The sequence below is a fragment of the Microtus pennsylvanicus genome, chromosome 18 (assembly GCF_037038515.1).
Source record: "Microtus pennsylvanicus isolate mMicPen1 chromosome 18, mMicPen1.hap1, whole genome shotgun sequence".
Taxonomy (NCBI): Eukaryota; Metazoa; Chordata; class Mammalia; order Rodentia; family Cricetidae; genus Microtus; species Microtus pennsylvanicus.
The window spans coordinates 32,984,120-33,004,284 of NC_134596.1; the positions used below are offsets into that span (position 1 = coordinate 32,984,120).

General features: G+C 39.8%; 1 protein-coding gene across 1 annotated transcript in view; it reads right to left on the bottom strand.

Moving 5' to 3' along the window:
- Rab38 (RAB38, member RAS oncogene family) overlaps window positions 1-20,165 on the bottom strand; it is a 52,601-nt gene that overhangs the window by 14,809 nt on the left and 17,627 nt on the right. The window contains exon 2 of the mRNA XM_075952444.1: window positions 18,786-19,066. Coding sequence (XP_075808559.1) covers window positions 18,786-19,066 — 281 coding nt within the window. The remainder of the gene's footprint in view (window positions 1-18,785; window positions 19,067-20,165) is intronic.

The window sequence follows — 20,165 nt, forward strand, 5'->3', positions numbered from 1 at the left end:
AAGAATGCTTCAAAGATGGCAAACAAGACACCATCAGAGAAGGCAAAGCACCACAGAGGAGGGGGCAAGCAAAGTCAATGCAGAAAACAATAAAGGAGTGGGAGGAGGGAGAAGAAACACGGGTCTTAACAATGAAGCCCTCCTGAACCAGGGAAACTCATGCCAGGGTTAGTAAGAGGAGAGAAAGAGAGAGAGACATTGGTTCTGACAGAGAAGGCACAGCCTTTGTCTATTTTTTTTTTTTATTTTATGTAGGAAGTTGGCAGGAGAGCGTGCTGGTGAATCAACTGTCACGAATTTCAGTCCCAGCTCTGACACTCACTAGCTGGGTCATTTGAGGTGAGGTTGTCATATACTGCCACACTTTACTCCCCACGTTATGAAGTTAGGACAAAATATATTTCTTTTAAATCTGCAATAATTAAGTTATATATTACCAAGGACTGGACTAAGAAAGCAATCAGCCAATGGACAAAGCACATGCACACATTCCTGTTAGGCACGGCAGGACAAGGAGATGTGCCCATTTATTTTCCTTACCAATATTCTGCAAAAAATATCTGTGAGTAATAAAATACATTAAATAGAATCAGAACGGTTAAGAGAACACGAAAAGTGTGCATTTATGAGATCCTGACATAGATTTAGAAATTTGGAAGCGATGGAAAAATTGGTAATGGGCTGTTGAGCATGTAAGATAGAGTAGTCCAATGTCCGTGTAGAGGGAGATATTGACAAGAGAAACTCCATGCCCACAGAATTTAACCATCCCTAGAATTGAATACTAAGGTAGCTGAAGTCAGAGGGATTGACTGAAAAGATGTAGCCCTCCATTTGTCCTCTATTCTACTACATAAAATATCAGCTACATCGAGAATCTGTATTAAATATATCTATATATCCTCCAGATAGCCTAGTAATAGAATAGAATGTTTAATCAAAATGCATACAATAAAATAAAACTTGAAAAGCATTGAAATTATGTAGAAAAATGAAAAGTTTACATACTTCCATGAGGTTACACCAAGTCAGGAAAATCATAAAGAAAAACCAACATAAACAACAACAAAAAAAATAGAAAACTACCACAGGAACAATTTCTTTTCAAGTACAAGTTTCTAAGGTGAAAGGACTCAGAGAGGAAACACATAAATGGGCGGCAGACGTAGACAGCAATAACGTGCGAAATTACAGATTACCAGGCTTAAGTGAGTGACCCCGAGACCCGACACACAATGGAAAGCGTAACTGTGAGAATCAAAAGGTGTGGGCCCTGTACAGAGCAACACGGAGTGTTACACAACAGCAGAGTAAGGCTTTCCAGCCATGAAGAGAAAGAATTTTAAATTTACAATCTGAGACCCATCCAGAGAACTAAAATTGTCTGAAGCTGAGAAAACTCATACTTGAAGCTATCAGAATCAGAAATGCCCATGCAGCTTTTCCAAAACAATTTCAGAAGCCTGCATTCCAATAAAAGAAGGCCATAATACAGGGCACCAGGGAGTGGGCAAGCCGTACAGTGGAAGAGCAAAGGCAACCCCACCCGAGAGGAAGAGCAAAGTTCCAGGATTCTAAGCTGTGTCATGAGTCTGCAGGGCATTTCCCACAGGAAGTGGGAAGTAGAGGAGCCTGGAATGGGGTTAATTAGAACAAAGCTGCTCTCAATAGGATAATCGGGATGAGGGAGAATTTTCGGGAACCTTGAAGAACAAGGTTTCACTGAGGCTAACCGCGAATTACAAACTACGGAAGGAAATAAAGTTGTCCTGTAAGATCACATCAGATAGAGTCATGACTTGTGACTGAACCAAAAGCAGTGGCTGAACCACTGGAAAGATTTGGGGTCGCTAATGAGGAAACAGACATGGACAGGAAGCCATCTAATATAGACGACAGCATGCATGTTTGTCTGCATACCATAGACCGAGACGAAATAATAGAAAACTTTGATTTATATCCTGAAGAAAATCAGATAATATGAGGTATGGATAGAGAGAGCTACATTCTAATTCTGACGCTGCCGCAAGCTAAACAGATGATCCCAGGAAATAAATTACCTTCTCCAGCACCTGCTTGTGCTTCGTAAAGGTTGCGGGGGGGGGGGGGGAGTTGATAAGATGAATAATTGAATCATTTAGGAAAAAGTCTGTTTTAAAGAAAACATGCATTTTTTTTATAAAACCTCATTAATATTAGAGACTTGGTAGTGAGAATTTCTAAGGACTTGTGAAGTTAGAGAAGACTGGAGTAACAACCACATGTTCCTGCGTAGACACTTAACATGAAGATGAGAAATTTGAGTGCCTTCAAAAGTCCCTGGGTCCCTAAATGTGATTCCTGAGGCTCCACTCTACACCCATGAAAAGAGAGTCTCCTAAGAGACCCCCGTGGTCTTCCTTTGGTGTCTCCTTATGCTTAGTGACCCTGATCCAACAGAAAGCAAGCTGCTTCGTCAAGATGCAGGGACTTAGACCAAAGCACCTGCAATTGCTACAAGTACCTTGAATGTCCCTGACTTGAAAGCCTCGTCACGAATCACTCACTGTCAGTAGGCAGATCAGTGGTCTGGATGCAAAGATGAGGTCTGATATGTCCCTATAAACACTGAAAAGCTTTCCTGGGGCTGTAGGAATGGCTTAGCATGTTTACTAATCTTGTAGATGGCCTGGATTCTGCTCTTAGCATGCACCTTGTGTTTCACAACCGCCTTTAACTCCAGTTCTGGGAGATTTGATGTCCACTTTTGGCCCCCCAGACACCTATGTACACGAAGTACACAGAAACTTAGTCAACAAGCACGTATACACAAAAATGAAATGAATGAACAAATGTTTTAAAGACATTCTTTAAAGCTTTCTTAGAACTCTGTTCTTTATTAGTAAACACAAATAAATTCGATAACCATCTTGCAGGCCTCAAATGACAGTACCAGAAACACATGAGATGACCATGCAAAAGAAAATCAGTAAGGAGAAAGGGTGGAAGACCCTGGATGATCAGAGCCACAGACTAATGTCAGGTTCTTATTGGATTCTCGGTTTCATTACCAGAGTTTGTAGTCCCAGTTCAGGCCGGAGGGCATTAATGGAGGACGAGGCCTCCTTCACCTTCATTTCTCCCTCCTGATTCCCTATTCCCCATCTATATAACAGGGCACAGCAGCAACCTCCTTACTGTGTAGTGTCTGCAGAGCTTTCTAGAAAAAAAAAAAGGAGTTGCATGCTGTAGAGTCCTTCTGAGAAAAGCAGAAGTAATTTAATTTTTCTCTTCTGTAGAATTCTCCAAGGACAGAAATTGTCCACAAAGGGCAGGGAGGGAATAATACAGTACACTAATCTTCCAAGAGTGTCCTCGAAAGGCACGGCAGTAAACAATACTTTTCTGTTCAATAGTTTCTGCCAAAGCGATCACCTGTCTGTAGCAGACATTGTGTTGTGTGACAAACAGAGACACTCATGGATGAGGGCAGGGCCCAAGCTCTAGAAGAAATAATCACTACATAAAGTCTGAAGTGAAGGAAGAGATGACCTGTGGAAGGGGTGACCAGTAATCTTGGATATCAAGCTGAGTTCTGAGAGAACCATGTGCATAAAGAAAGGAAGATATTTTTCCAAGCAGAAGGGTACAAAGCCCAAGAGGGGGCTTCATGCATTGTAGCAAAATTATGGAGAAAGATGAATTTAAAAAAATCTCTGGGGAAGAAGGTCAGAGGGTCTCTATGGGAGTTTAGAGGAACCTAAAGGATGAGTAACAGGTTATAGAAAGGACTAGTATAGCTAACTGCACATGAAGGGCCTCCAAACAAGATGATGACATTTGTAGAAAAGCAGTGAGGTCCAGCCCCATCAGGTTTGTAATCTCTGGGTGGCATGAAGGCATAGATTCATAACAAATGGAAATCTAAAGGATGGAAAGAAACTAACTCCCAGAGGTAGATATCCAAGCAAAATCAAGAACCCCAAAACAAATCCTGGTTGTATTTTGTAGGAGAGACAGAGATGCTTGGCTATGGAACTGTCACCAGAGTCAGACACATAGTACTTTAGCTGGTAAGTCACAGCCATGTGACAATATACAGATTAATAAAAGTGGGTTAAATTAATAGAAAAGTTTGCCAATAAAAAACTAGAACTAATGGGCCAAGCAGTAATCTAATTAATACAATATCTGTGTGATTATTTCCGGGGTTAAGCTAGCCAGGCGGCCAGGAACCAACAAGCGGCCTCCCTCCTTCAACAGTATTTAATAATCCTTTAAGTGAGGGAATGACTAATGTGGTCCACTGGTCAAGTCTAGAGTTCGAAATTTAGTTATAACTTGCACCTGTGTGCAAACAAGCAGTTGTTCCATCATTAACATCCGAGAATTTTATGAGCTGCTCTTATTACCTACAGTTTTATGAAGAAGGGTTTTGTGTTTCAGGTGAAGCTTGAGCTTAGATAGAGCCTTGGGAGGGTCTTTAGCCCTTGGAATTCCAAAAAGGTGTGTGAATGTCTGTTTTTTCTTTAAAAGTCTGCAGAAACAATCATGACGGAGAGTTGGGAAATGATTAAAAGAGAACGCAAGATGGAATTTTGAGTGGCTAGGGAGGTAGATCCGTGAATAAAGCTCTTGCCTTGCAAGCATGAAGAATGGAGTTTAGAGCCCCCATACCTCCATAAAAGCTTGGCAGGTATGATGAGGCACTGTAATCCTAGCACGTGAGAGACAGGAACAGAGGATCCTGTAACAAGTTAATTAGTGAGACTAGCTGGGGTCAGGAAGAGACCCTGACTCAATAAGTAAGGCGGAAAGTGATTGTAAAAGACACCGGATAGTGAGTCTGGGTCTCCCCAGGCTTGCACACTCCCCTCACACTTGTACAGCCACCCATTTGTGAGCACACATGCACACAACACACATGCAGACGAAACAAAAGAACAATCCAATTCTTACAGATCCCATTAACTCTAGCCTTCCTCTAGATAGGTTCGTTGAGGATAACGTTTCCTTCCCTTCCCACAGTGAACCCATTGCCATGAGAACCATCTCTAAACCCATAGAGTGGATCTCCATGGGAAAGCATGGAGGCAGTGGGAGATTTTTACCAAGGTTTTTGGCAAAGTTCTTTGAGGTTTGCTTAAAGCAGCACCCCCATTCTCTCCTCTCCAATTCTGATACTCAGTACTCCCCCCAATCATATTCTAGCACTCTGAAATGTGCTATGAAGAAGATTTAAGAAATTCAAGAAACTAAGGGGGTAGTCACAGAGAATTCCATGATTTGATTGACAAGCTTGTTAGAGAAGCCTTTGGAATTTGGGTGCGATGATGGCATGGAAGTGTGTTATTTTATGTATGGTGTTTGAAAATTTCATGCTTGAATATAATGTGTTTTGGTCAGGTCGATTCCCCATGCTTATGACTCTAATCACTCCTCTATTGTCCATATCTGCTCTATTCCCTCCAAATTCCATGTGTTCATTAGAAAAAAATAATGCTAAAAACACTGTCTTAGTGAGGGTTTCTGTTGGTGACCCTCATGACCATGGTAACTCTTATAAAGGAAAAACATTTAATTAGGGTGGCTTACATTTTCAGAGGTGTAGTCTATTATCACCGTGGTAAAATGAAACATGGTGGCGTGCAGGCAGACATGGTGATGGAAAAGTAGCTGAGAGTACAATGACTTGACTTGCAGGGCACAGGAAGTGGTCTAGCTCACTGGGGATGGCTTGAGCATATATGAGATCTCAAAGTCCACCTCCACCATGATACCTAATCCATTAAGGCCACACCTCCTGATAGTGCACTCCCTTTCGGGGGGGGGGCATTGTCTTCCAAACAACCACAAACACTGAGTCTACTTATTCTGCCTGTACATGCACAGGTGTAAGGCATCTACTGGAGCCTGGTAGCCACTCGAGGACTGAATTCCTGAAAAAAAAAACGACTTTTCCTTTCCCAGAAGCCATCAATTGCCAATAGCTTCTCAGCTAGAAGTAAGACTTCATGACCATCTTCCCTCTGTATGCTGAGACTGGGTCTGGCTTGATCTTACACAGGTCTTCCGCATGCTGTCACAACCTCTGAGTCCATATGTGCCACGAATTTTTGTTTGTTTGTTTTTGTTTTATTTTTTGAGACAGGGTTTCTCTGTGTAGCTTTGGAGCCTGTCTTGGGACTCACTCTGTAGACCAGGTTGGCCTTGAACTCACAGAAATTCACTTGTCTCATTAAAGGCATGCTCTACCACTGCCTAACTTGTGAAGCTATTTTGCCATGTCCAGAAAACATTATTTTACTGTAGTCATCCACTGTCTCTATCTCTTACAACCTTTCTGTCCCATCTTTGTAGGGATAAGTCCCGCCCCTTGGGGGGCGTGTTCGCCTCAGGCTAATGTCTGCCTAAATATTTGGCTGAGACTTCGTCAACTAGCAGGCATAGACCCAGCAGAAATTATAGTGCCTTTCACTGCTGATGAACTAAAGAAATTATGGGAAGATAATGAACCATGGCAAAGAGCTTGTGCTAATTTTTTTGGGAGACATTAATAACAACTATCCAAAAAGCAAGAGGCTTAACTTCATAAAGAGAACTTCTTGGATTCTTCCTCGAATCGTCTGTGATGCTCCAATAACTGGAGCCCGTACATTCTATACTGATGCCAATAAATCAGGGAAGGCAGGTTACAAATCAGAAGACTTGGGTAAGGTGGAACAAAGTCCATATAATTCTGTCCAGAAGGCGGAATTATATGCCATTCTTATGGTGCTAAGGGATTTTAAAGAACCTATTAATATAGTTACAGATTCACAATACGCAGAAAGAGTTATTTTACATATTGAAACTGCTGAATTTATACCTGATGATACAGAACTAACCTCATTGTTTCTCCAGGTTCAAGATATGATCAGGAACAGGCTATGCCCTATGTACATAACACACATCTGATCCCATACAGGTCTGCCAGGTCCTCTAGCACAAGGTAATGCCGAAATTGATCAATTATTGATTGGTAGTGTGCTACAAGCCTCTGAATTTCATAAAAAACATCATGTTAATAGCAAAGGTTTGAAGAGTTTTCAATTACATGGCAACAAGCTAAGGAGATTGTAAAGAAATGCCCTACTTGCTCTTTCTATAACCAAACGCCACTGCCTACAGGGACTAATCCAAAGGGTACCCAAAGGAATGAAATCTGGCAGATGGATGTGTTCCACTTTGCAGAATTTGGCAAATTAAAATATGTTCATTACACCATTGACACTTATTCAGGCTTTCAGTAGGCAACTGCTTTAAGTTCAGAAAAAGCTGATTCACTAATCACTCATTTATTAGAAGTCATGGCTATCATGGGTATACCTACACAAATAAAGACGGATAATGGTCCTGCTTATGTTTCTAGGAAAATGAAATGGTTTTTTGGTTATTACAATATCAAGCATGTTACAGGTATACCATACAATCCTACAGGTCAAGCAGTCATAGAAAGATCAAATCGAACTATAAAGGATATGTTGAACAAACAGAAAGGGGTGGAAAACACCCCCAGAAATAGGTTACATAATGCTTTGTTAACCTTGAATTTTCTCAATGCTAATGAGAAGGGAACAACAGCTTCAGAAAGACATTGGATAATGGAAATGTCTGCTGAACTAAATCAACCAGTTTATTTCAAGGATGTGCTGACCTCACAATGGAAGCCAGGAGATGTGCTACGTTGGGGAAGGGGTTTTGCTCTTATCTCCACAGGTGAGGAAAAATTGTGGATACCGTCAAAATTAATAAAGGTTCGGTTTGAAGAAGAGAAGCCACTTGGAAAAGATAAATAACAATTCTTTCATAAGGATGGCGAGCATACTTATGGTAAGAAATACAGATAGGTTGGAGGCAGGGTTCTTTTCTTATCTCCACAGGAAAATACTCATCTTCAAAGAAATTGAGGGACCCTGAATATTTAATTACTGATGGATGGACACATTTTGTAAGTATTAATTTTTACTTATATGTCTTATTAAACATTTCTTTATAAATATATAGAGCTGGTTTTGAAGTTGGACTCTGGCTCAGTCCCTCTCCAATTCCAAGCCTGTTAGTAAGAGAAAAACCCAGAGTTTCTGGAGTTTCTGTCTCATGTCAAGAGCCATGATATGGGACAGAAAGAAATATGAGTTTAGAAAACATCTTTGCTTTTCTTCATATCTATCATACTTTTCATTGAATATATCTATCATGCCTTTTATTGAATATATATGTATGTATATATATGTCTATATGATTAATGTTTAAGTTTTTGACAATGAACAATGAGTTTTTCCTGAAGTGACATTTGAAGTTTCCAGGAAGAAGATGGGGCCCCACAACAACAACTCTACCTGGTTGATATGACGTCATGATACTGATAGCGCTACTACAAGACCTGTTTTGGATACCAGCTGCACAAGACGATCCCAACTTGGTTAGCTGAAATGGTGCACATCTTGTACAACATTCTGGCCAGACCTGCACAAAATACTCAGAGACTATTTGCAATTTTAAAAGACATTGATCTTGAAATTTAACCATTATTTTACTTTCACAGGATCCCCCAGAAAAAACGTCGCCCCCATGACAGCTGGAAGTAATTCTAGAGGACGACGTCCCCTCTCCCAGTAAAGTTTACCCCTGGGTTTAGGGACATCATTTAGGGGTTGGGAGGTTGGGGGAGGAATTTTATAAGCTCAGGGATCATTTTGAAAAAAAAAAAGAGGAAATGATGGGATAATAGATTTATAATTGTGAGTTACTGCTTTTAGACAAATATATTGGTATCGATTCTTGTATATTGATACAAAGTTAAACTATATTGACTATTGTATGCATGCATGTTTCTATCTCTGTTTAAAACATTTTTTATGTATTGACATATATTGTATTGATAAATATATATTGTATATATTTACCATATTGCAGTGTACATTTCTACCTCTGATTAAGATACTTATATAATGTTTGTGTATTGATATATATTTACCATATTGCAATGTATATTTGTACAGTGAGTATATTTGGAGGTCATTGTCCTCATTTGTTACACAGTTGTTTATTGTCTTAGTCTTTAAGTTAGATAGATATTGAGAATTATATAGATAAATAGTCATCTAAGTTTGTCATTTATAATTAGACTAATCAGGTTCTCTAGATATATAGAGATTATACTCAGTATAGATAATCTTCGACCTCTTCAAAGAGCTGTAGAAAATGGCTTTTAATCTAACTCAGAGTTTCGTGATAGTGAGACACAATTGCTCCTGGCAACACCACTCTATTCCCGAGAGAACGTTGAGCACCAAAGACACTCCACCTGGAGCCTTTCTATTTGGCAGAACTGGCCTTTGGGCAAAGAAATGCCCATACCTCAACCACTGACAGAGATACAGAGCGTGCATCAATGAATAAAACAGGACTGTCATATCCTGCCAAGACAGGGTAAGATAGTTTTGAAAAGTTCCTTGCCTTTAATAATGGTATGTCAGTTATGTTAGGCCTTAGCCAAAATTGGTTGACTCAACATTGCAAACGAGACTTTGGGTGATTGCCCAGGTAGTCAGTTGTCTCTGTCAATTGTTGCACATTTTGGATATATCTCGTTTGTTGAGTAGTGTTTATTCCCTTCTCAGATCTTTGGCGGAATTGAAGATTATATAATTGTAGTTACTCTCTACATTATTTGGACTCCTTGAGATAGAATGTTTAGCAAAGATTTTGTTCTCAATATTGTTTGTTATATTTATTATTTGTTGTTATTGTATATAGTTGTATTTGGTTTGGTTCTGTCTTATTTAGACAAAAAGGGGAGATGTAGGGATAAGTCCCGCCCCTTGGGGGGCGTGTTCGCCTCAGGCTAATGTCTGCCTATAAATTTGGCGAGTGTGCTCCCAGCCGTAGCTTCTGCTTTCCTAGTCTTCGCTGGAATGGTGGTTCTGTAAGTCTATTTCGACATTAAAGGTATATATATTGTTACAATCTGTCTGCATTCGTTTACGCCGCTACAAAGAGGAAAAGTCTCAAGAGAAGGCAAAAGAGTCAGAGATACACTCAGTGCCACTGTTAAGATTCTCACAAAAACACTAAGTTAACAGCCATAACCTGTTGGCAGAGGACCTGGTGCAGACCCAAGAAAGCCCACCTTGCCATCCTGCTTAGTTGATTCAGTGGGTCATGTTTTCCTGGTGTCCTCCATCCCCTCTGATCCCTACAATTCATCTTTCCTCCCCCTCTTCCCAGAGGCTCCCCATTCTCCTAGAGAAGGGACCCGATGGAGACCTCCAATTAAACTGTTCTTTCCCAAAACATCTGAAATTTTTCTTTCTTTCTTTCTTCCTTCCTTCCTTTCTTTCTTTCTTTCTTTCTTTCTTTCTTTCTTTCTTTCTTTCTTTCTTTCTTTCTTTCTTTTTCCCCCCCTTTTGGACTCAGGACTGAACCTGCAAGGTAGTCCAATGTGGTGCTTGGTGACTTAGCTGGGTTGTTAGTGCACCTATATTGAAATCTCACCTTTATTGCAGGCCAACCATGGGTGCGTTGGCTAGTAATTTACACTTTCTACTGTAAACTTTAACGTCCTTATCTGTAAAACGGAAAATTGACAGCAGCTTCATTATAAATTTGCTTGAAGGAAACCAATAAATAGCACAGTATTTTATATAAACCCATAATACCTTGATAAGAGAAAAACTATTCCTATTATAAAACATCCATGGAAAACTTCAAAAAGGTACAGATGTTGAGCAATCCAGGGTCTGCAGTCTACAAGTTGGTACAACTAGGTTTGCTGGCTGCCAGGCCTCTGTAGTTGTAGCAGAAAAGGTGCCATCAACAATTTGTAAACCATGAGCACAGCTCTGCTCTAATAGAAGCTTAGGTTAATACAGAGGTGGCCTATATTTGGCCCACAGGTCATGGTTTACCTACACTTGCTAGGTTGTCTGAATATTAATCATTAATAAATGGAGCATATTGGAGATGATTGATCTAGGCGGTGAGAACTCAAAGGAATCCCTGTTCGGGGTGAGTTTCAGCATATGGCATATAGACTAGGCTCCTCTGAACGAGTCTCGAGATAGAATGCTATCGTTCTCTCAATGTGAGAAAGAAAAGGTTGGAGGTCTACGTTATAAAAGCATGGACCAAGGACTGAGTGGCAGGCGCATCACTGGGCTGTCTAGTCGCCAAGCTCTACTTACATTTGCTAATAGTCTCTTTCCCTCTCCTGAAATGGGATGTCAGCCTGTGTAGAAAATTGAAAGCACAAAGGTAGAGAATATTTAAAGAACTGATTAGGTACACATTAAAATGCTATTATTAATTTATGCTGATTGGTAAGCAGATTGGTTGCTTGAATTTGTGAGTCAGGCTTACGCCACTCTCCAACTCAGGAAACAATTTCCATTTCTCAAGTAAGGCATTAAGAGTCTGTCAGAAGAAATTATTCAGATGGTGGTAGTCCAGACTGGTAGTCATTATGGAACTGGTCAGAACTATTAAACACACCCATAATCTCCTTTAAATTACACTTTCTAAATTCAGTCCGACTTTGGATTTCTAATGGGTCTCATCCTTTTATGTTCTTAAGTTCTAACAGTTCCAACCAGAAGAACTAAAAATGCAGAGTAAAATACATGAGCAGGTTAAGAGGCAAGGCCAGATAAGTCAGTCTATCTACATCCTATAATTCCATCTAAAGTCACAGGAGCTGAATGGATAAACTGATGTATTTTACTTAGAGCCTTGTTAAAAAAAATAATGGTTCTTTGAACACATTATAGACTTAAGGTACACCATTCATAATACAGATCCCGAAAGAAATCACCTGACGAACTGTGCTCATCAATGAATACACAAGGGACGATTGAGGTTTCTTTTTTCACATGTTGATATTTGAAAGCGAGAAAGAATCTGAGATGGCTTATTACTTGATTTAATAGAAAAGGGTTTAAAAAATAATGTGTTATGCTCAGCTCATTAAAAAAAAAAAGAAATTAGAATTGTTATTTGCCCATACCCAAGTGCAATTATCTATGCAATTCCAGTTTGTATAAATTCAGGTTTTATATCTGCTTATTTTCTAGACTCCTGTAAAATAAATGATGTGTAATGCTACCCTTGAAAAAACGTCCAGAAAACTCGCCAGTCTTAACTGCTCTCCATGCCAGCTTCAGAATAGTTTAAAAAGAATAAATTAGATCACTAAGCTTAATGAAACACAGAAAACTTTTCCTTTACAACAACAGCAAACGACATAATTCTAGGCTAGCCTTCCCGTGGCTCTGTTAAGTGTTTAATATGCTGTGTGACTTTGGAGCTGCCACTTGAAACATCAGGAAAAACCAAAACAACAACAAACCAGCTTGCCTGTTATGACACAGCGTCAGACTGTAGACCACACCCTGAGTTTTAAAATACACTATAATTAAGTATAAAGAAATCTGTATTAAAATAAAGAAATAAACTAAATATCCAATTTTAGGGTGGTCACCTCTGCCTCAATTTTGATTTCTTTCGAAAGATAGTAATGCCTACCCCATGAAGTCTTACAATAACTGAGTGGACTCTTACAGGAAAATTTTTGGGCACAGTTAACAACAGGGACTGGAGAGATGGCTCAGTGGTGAGGAGACCACCCAGCTCTTCTGGAGTCCCAGCACCCATATCAGACTGCTCAAAACTGCCTGAAGCTCTATTTTCAGTAGATGACCTAACACTCTCTTTTGGTCTCCACTGGCACCTACACACTTGTAGCACACAGATACACTAAATAAATAAATAAATGATAGATAGATAGGTAGATAGATAGATGGATAGATAAATCTTTCAGAAAAATGAAGTCAATGAATATCAAAATTTAGAGATTGTTGGTGTGGATTCAGAACACATAGGAAGTTTAAAGTCTAAGAAATTCTATAGGAAAGACAGCAGTGAACTTGTTTTTATCACCCTCTTCTGGACCACATTTATGGTAAGCTATGTTCTTATTTGAAAGGTACAGAAGCCTAATGCCAGCAGGGGAAATACGAGCATATTCAAGGGATGTTACATAGTGTGTAGAATCATGCATGCATCCAGAAGAACAATCCACCTTGATCTTCCAGGATGAACTTCAAACCACACAGAGAAACAGCTCAAGGAACAGGCCCTGTTGTTTTCGAAGCAGCAAAGAACTCAGCGATTCACGGGTCGAGCAGCAACTGATTATGACAAGCACAGGTGCCTAAAAATCACTCCGCTTCCCAAAGATGAGTCTTTTCTGCCATCCTGCTCCAGAAAAAAAAAATGGACCCTGCATCTTACCTTTGTGCTCTAGTGGCTCATTTTCTCGTCCATTAAATTGATGGAATCTAGGCCATGAGGCTATGTCCTGGTTCCAGAAGAAGCCATAGAGGAAGTAGGAACAAGTGAGATGGTTCAGTGGGCAGTGGCAATTGCTGCCAAATCTGACAGCCTTCCATTCCTGGAAGCCACAAGGTGGAAGGAAAGAACTGCTCCCTAAGGTTGTTCTTTGACTTCCACACATATGTCAAGACATAAACACACACACACACACACAAAACCAAAATAAATAAAAGTAATAAAACTACTATAAATAGCATATGAAATGTGCTTGCCAAGAATGCACAAAGCTTAGAGTTCAGTGCAAGCCGTATCACCTCATGAAATCACATGGGGTGGCACATGCTGGTAGTCCCAGGGCTTAGAACGTTGTGGCAGAAAGGTGAAAGCAAAGCAAAACAAAATAAAAAAAGTCATAGGCTTTTCCTACATAGCTGAACTCAAGGAAAAGTCCCTAAAGACAATAAATGTGCTTAGCACTTACTAAAATGTATAAAGGAGTTGCTGCAGTGTACAATGTCTGCTCCTCTACTGCAGTAGGCAGCACAGTCTCAGAAGGCACAGCCAAGCACATTCATCCTCTAAGCAGAAAGCACCCACAGGCATATTTACCTTTAAGCTAAATTGGGGAAATTTTAATTTAAAATAGTTGCTTCCCTATGCACCTACAGATCTTAGACCACTCTTGGTGGTATGGGCTTGGAGAGTCACTCTACATAAAACAGAAATCGTTGAGGAAATCAGTCAGAAATAGGGCTTGGGGTGAAGGGAAACAAGAAGAGAAGACTGTGGACTTTCCTCTGTGGATTTGACTCATCCTCAGTATTATACAGATAGAACCTGCTCCATTGTTTCCCACACACCCTTTCATTACCTCGTGTCCTACTTACGAACGCAACTGCACCCGAAGCACTATACTTGTAGACTAAAAGGGAGGGAGTGGAGCAAAGAGAACAACAAAAAGGCTTAGATACAGGAGGACTTCTCTCACCTGAGTGCAGTTGTGTGTTCCTCAGAGCCAAACACAGACAGTACAAACCAGACGAGCTGATGGGCTTGGCAACAATCAGTAGGAGTGTGTGTGTGTGTGTGTGTGTGTGTGTGTGTGTGTGTGTGTGTTATAGTGGAATCAGATGTAATACATCTGGGAAATCCAAATACATTTTCACAAATATTACAACTTCAGAAGGTGCTGAGAAAGCTAATCCCAAAGCTCTATAAGAGAAAAGACTCAGAGAACAGGAAGCAGTAATACCCCAGGTAAACCTCTTAGCAGAAGTAGGGTTCAACAACACTTGAGATGAGCCCAGAGGGCAGAACCCCAAACTTTTAATATGAAAGCACATTATGAAGATTATATATGGTCACAGGAAGGCAAAAAGACACCCATGGTTAAAGTAAATAGACAGACTGAGCTAGACTGAGCTCCTGAGGAATTTACACATGTAAGTGTGCAGGCATAACCAAGAATATGAAACTTCAATGATTATTTTGAATAAACCAGAAATGTTTGGGGGTAACTGAAACTGAGACATTTGAGGGAGCAATCATATGCTCCCTAGAGAATCCACAGGGAGCATTCATTCAGGCAGGCTGCACAGAAAAGCTGATTTAGTAAAGATCATTGTTTTTTTTCTTTGAATTTAGTGTAAAAAGAGATAATTTAAAGATTAGATACACCACTATATAACTATAATTATAACTATACACACACACACACACACACACACACACATTCTTTTAAAATTCATTAGTTAGTCAGGTGCTACCATGTTGTTCAAGCAATAACAACAGGTACAAAGGCTCTCACAGAAATTTGCTGCAAAAAATGTCAGGCTAAGACAGAAAACCCTCCTCAGCGATGGAGTCAGCAGCAGGGTGGAGGGTGGTTTCAATCACTAGCTCTAGTTACATTTAAGAAAGGGCAAGGCTGCTGCTGTGCACAGGATTTCTACCGGATGCATCCGTGAGGGTAAGCCGGAGGGTGTGGCTTTGGTTCGTTAGCTGTTTTGAAGATGTAAAAGGAGAACAATGGAAATCAGATGTTCGTCGCCAGATGATTATGATGTCATGCAAGAGACCTCTAATTGTTTAAAGATTTCCTTTATAAAAAAAAAAAAAGCTTTCTATTGGACATGTCTCCTGATCACAAACGCCATCAAAGAAGGAACTGTTTGCTGGCCCCAAAAGCTGCTATTTCAGGACCAAACAGCAGTCTCATCTGGGACTCACTGTGAAAGGTTGCAATGCTGCATTCCACAGTCAGCAGAAGTTTATCTCAGACCGGTGAGCAGCTTGGCACTCGACTTTGTCAACCATGCGTATTATTTCAGAGGCTCCTAATATTGACGGTGAACGTTAACCCAGTGTCCGCAAGTCCTTTGCTTTAGGATGCTCACGAGGGTGACTCCAGGAGCAAGGCTTACAGAGAAGTAGAATGTGGATTGTGTGTTTCACCGCAAGGCCTGGAACTCTCTTGGGCACTTTACTTGTGGAGTTGCATGTCCTGGCTCCCACACTTGTCTGCAGTCTGTCTTCTAACTTAAGACTAGTGGAGATTTGGAGGATTAGAAAAGCAGTGCTTACGTAGGAGGGTCAGCCAGACCCTACGTTAAGGAACATAGTGTTCTCGACAATATACAGTTTGACGCTGCAGTGCTTGAACCAAGAATGCCAGAGTGAAGGGAGGAAAACGAAGTTAAGAAAGTTCGTAGACCCCAAAGCAATTCCAGCCCTCCCTATAGCTCATATCCTCCTCTCGTTTTCGTTAGTTGTCAATCACTATTCAGCAGACTATAGATTTTACTTATGCTGTGTTATGGTTATCTGTGAAGACAAGATTGGGTCTGTTTTACAGATATCTGCAGGTCCAAGCGCAGAAAGCTGGACTGGTGCGGAAGGAATACTTATTCAATGAAAGAGTAATAAAAGACAACTTCTTCATAGAAATCATTCAGTCCAGTTTAGCCTTAGCTATTAAAAGTAATTCAGAAACTCGTGTCTCCTTGTGCCTAGATGAAGAGTTCACAAAAGAAAAAAGGGAGGAAAGGAAGGAAGGATGAAAGAAAGAAAGAAAGAAAGAAAGAAAGAAAGAAAGAAAAGAAAAGAAAAGAAAAGAAAAAAGAAAGGATATGAAGGAAAATGCCTCAGGGAAAACAGCGAGCATGTTAGTTCCTATTTTGGAATGAAAAAGAAAATCCAGGCTAACAACCAGGGAAAGACTGCAGTTGTTAAACTTCTGTGTGCTAAGAACCAAGGGAAGAATAATATGAAATGGGCAATTAAGGACTGAAAGAGCCGGAGAAATGTGTACAACATGAGAGCTATTTTAAAAAGCACAACACTGGGATCTGAAGCACAATGACCTCTACATACAAAATAATCCTAGCGACAGCACATGGATGGGCCAGCTGCTGAGAGTGCCCTGGAAATCACTGTAACAAAAAACTACTTCAAGTAGGAGCCTGTCAATTGTAGTGATATTTTGTTTGTGCTTTAACAAATAAAATTTGCCTGAAAGACCAGAGGAGCAGAGCAGGGAGCCACTAGTTCTTACCTCTACGACATCCTCAGAACCAAGGGGACAAGACCCTGTCTCTATGGATCCTCCAACTGAATGCTGCCTCTAAGAAACCTGAGACTGAATCCTGAGCTCCTGTCTCCTCCCATTGTATTCCTCTATCTGCCCAGCCTTACCACTTCCCATCTCCACCTTCCTAGTGCTGGAATTAAAGGTGTGAGCCACCACTCTTTGACTCTGTTTCTCTTTTGGACTGATTCAATCGAGTGTGGCCCAGGGTGGCCTTAAACTCAACAGAGACCCTTCTGCCTCTGTCTCCCAAGTGCTGGGATTAAAGGTGTGAGCCACCCCTGCCTGGCCTCTATGGCTGACTAGTGTGATCTTCAGGCAAGCTTTGTTTGTTAAAGCACAAATAAAATATCACCATAATCTGTGGGACAGCCAACTCCCTTTCCCTTTTTCTCATCTTGTGAGTCAAATAGTAGCTTAATCTTCTCGAGTTATTTCATATATTTTCAAATAAACTTTGTTTTCAAATTACGTAATCTTGAGCAAGGTCATTTTCCCGTAGGAATACAGGTAATGTTTAAATCAAAGTAAACATATCTAACAAAACATTTTATTTCTTCTACCTATTTTAAAATATATAGCTAGTTTTCAGATATATAATAGATTATCATATCTATAGAAAGACTACTATGTAACAGAATATCCCCAACCCACTTTTAATGTTGGCTAGTCAAGAAATTTCCTCCACAATTCTCTGGGGGCGTGTACAAATGTCTATGATGAAGTCTACATATATGAACTCCGTAGGTAAAGAGACAGTACCTGTGTTATGCACACCTGAATCCCAAACAATTATCAAATGCTTGGGCTTCACAAAAAATCTGAATATCTGTTTTACACTAATTAACAAAATTAGAACAACCACGACTGAAACGATATAGATTGATATCCTAATAATCTAAAAGAAGTATTTAAATTCACACAGAAAATTTCAAAAAAAAATACAACAAACTAAGGTAATGACTATGCTAAGTGTTCTATGTTGATTATTTTCTGATGAATACATGAATGCATGACATAAATTAGTATACATATTAAATGTCAATTAAAAGTGAAATGAATTAAGCAAATTTACTTTGAAAGATGATTTCTTCTAATACTGAGATTTAAAAAAAAAACCATAAAGGGAGCTGAGAGTGGGAGTAGAAAAGAAAACTTGTACTAACAAATCAGAGATTAGTGTCGGGCACAATTTGAAGTGCAATGCATTTTGTACCGCAAAGGATCCTGGGTCTTCCAGCCTTGCATCTGTTACCCCTTCTTGGTACTTTCCAATTTCCCAGAAGAACCATAAGTACCAAGTTCTGCTATGTGCTCCACATTGGTACTATTCTCTTTTTTATCCTATTATTCGAGTATTTCCCATGTGGTGGTCCGATATTATTGTCATCTCTTCATTCACATGACAAAGCGTGACACCTGGCATGCAGGGGAGTGGCTTTAAGAGGCGCAGTATGAATTTAAGAATACGACAACATAGGATGTCACATCCATTTCTTTCATTTCCTATGGAATCATAGGACATTGTAAGGACTAAATAGAAGTACACCTGTAAAACACACCTGGTGTATAGTAAGCTCACAAAAGTTGTGCACAGTTATAAACTATGATCAGTGTGGCCATGAACAAGTGGTTTTGCTTTCTTAGTCATAATCGTCTTAAATAGTAGATAACAATTTCTTTCCCACGCACTCATTACCTTGCCATGAGACAGAGGGTAAAGCAATTTGCAAACTCTATATCACTGGACAGAAACATCACAGTAATCTATAATAATGATAATGGTTATGTGTCCAGCTCTTTGTGAATCTTACTCTACTAAACTCACTGTTTAATGTGCCATTACCTTGGCTGACGTTTCAAACCATCCTACGAAACCGTGCTCCTTGCAGAACTGGTCCATCTTGAGTCCATTGTTCACAAGCACGTCCTTTCCCTGGTCACATTTGTTGGCCAACAAAACCACTGACACTGGCTTACCATTAGGGAGAGTTAACTTTGAGTCTAAATCATTTTTCCACTTTGCCACTGCTTCAAATGTGGCTGGCCTGGTGACATCGAAGACAATAAATGCTCCCATAGCTTCTCGGTAATAGACTCTTGTCATGTTTCCAAATCTTTCTTGACCTGTCACCATAAAGAAACAGAATTCAGAAAGTTATTAAAATTGGAATCATAATATACACTACACTAGAGATTCATGGGGCCTGCAAAATGAGCAGAAGATGCAATAGAGAGAACTATTACTAATCTTTAAAGAATGAGTAAATATACAATTATGTAGCTCTGCTATTTAATCTTTACAACCAGAAGGAGGTCTTTCATTTTAAAGACTGGGATTTTGTCTACTGGGCCTGAGATGGCTCAGCAGTTAAAGACTCTTGCTGCTTAGCCTCAAGTCACACATTCACTCCACAGATCCTCCATGGTAAATGGAGAAAATAAACTCCCAAAGCTTATTCTCTGACCTTCACAAGTGTGCAATAGTATGTGTGCTTGTGTATTTGTGTGTGTGTGCTTGTGTGTTCACACACAAGTATACAAAATAAGTAAATAACTTGAAAAATTATGAAATATTTATTGAGAAAGCTCAGTGCAGTGTGTAATATACTATAACTCTGCTTGTACAGTACCTCAATACCTGTATTTGACTATTTACGCTACATTAATTAATGCTGAATAAAATTTCAAATTCACTCTACAAGTCACAGTAGTTAGCTACATTTAAAATGTTCAGTAACTACACGTAGTCTTCTTTGAAGTTCAGGGTAAAATGACAGATAGAAAATTGTGTCTGAGCCTATTGATGGTGGTTCATGCTTTTAATCCCAGCACTTGGAATGAAGAGGCAGGTGGATCTTTTTAAGTCAGAGGCCAACCTTGTCAAAAGCAGCTCCAGGACAGCCAGAGCTGTTACATAGAGAAACCCTGTATCTAAAAGAATAAATACAAGACAAAAGAAAACACAAACAAATAAAAACAAAACAAGAAGCAATGTCTGTGGGATTGGATAACAAAAAAAGTTACTATATAAAACAGTTGATTTTGTTCCTGTAAAAGAGAGAGGTATGAAAAACAGAAGAATGCTTGGTAGGATTTTGCCCATAAAGCAGTAGCCAAGCCAGCACTCCAGCCGAGCCACATGACCTGTATGTACCCTGACAAATTTAGCTGTAGCTGCCTGGGAAGCGGGTTCCTAGGCAACCAACAGTGGAAGAGGTAGAGA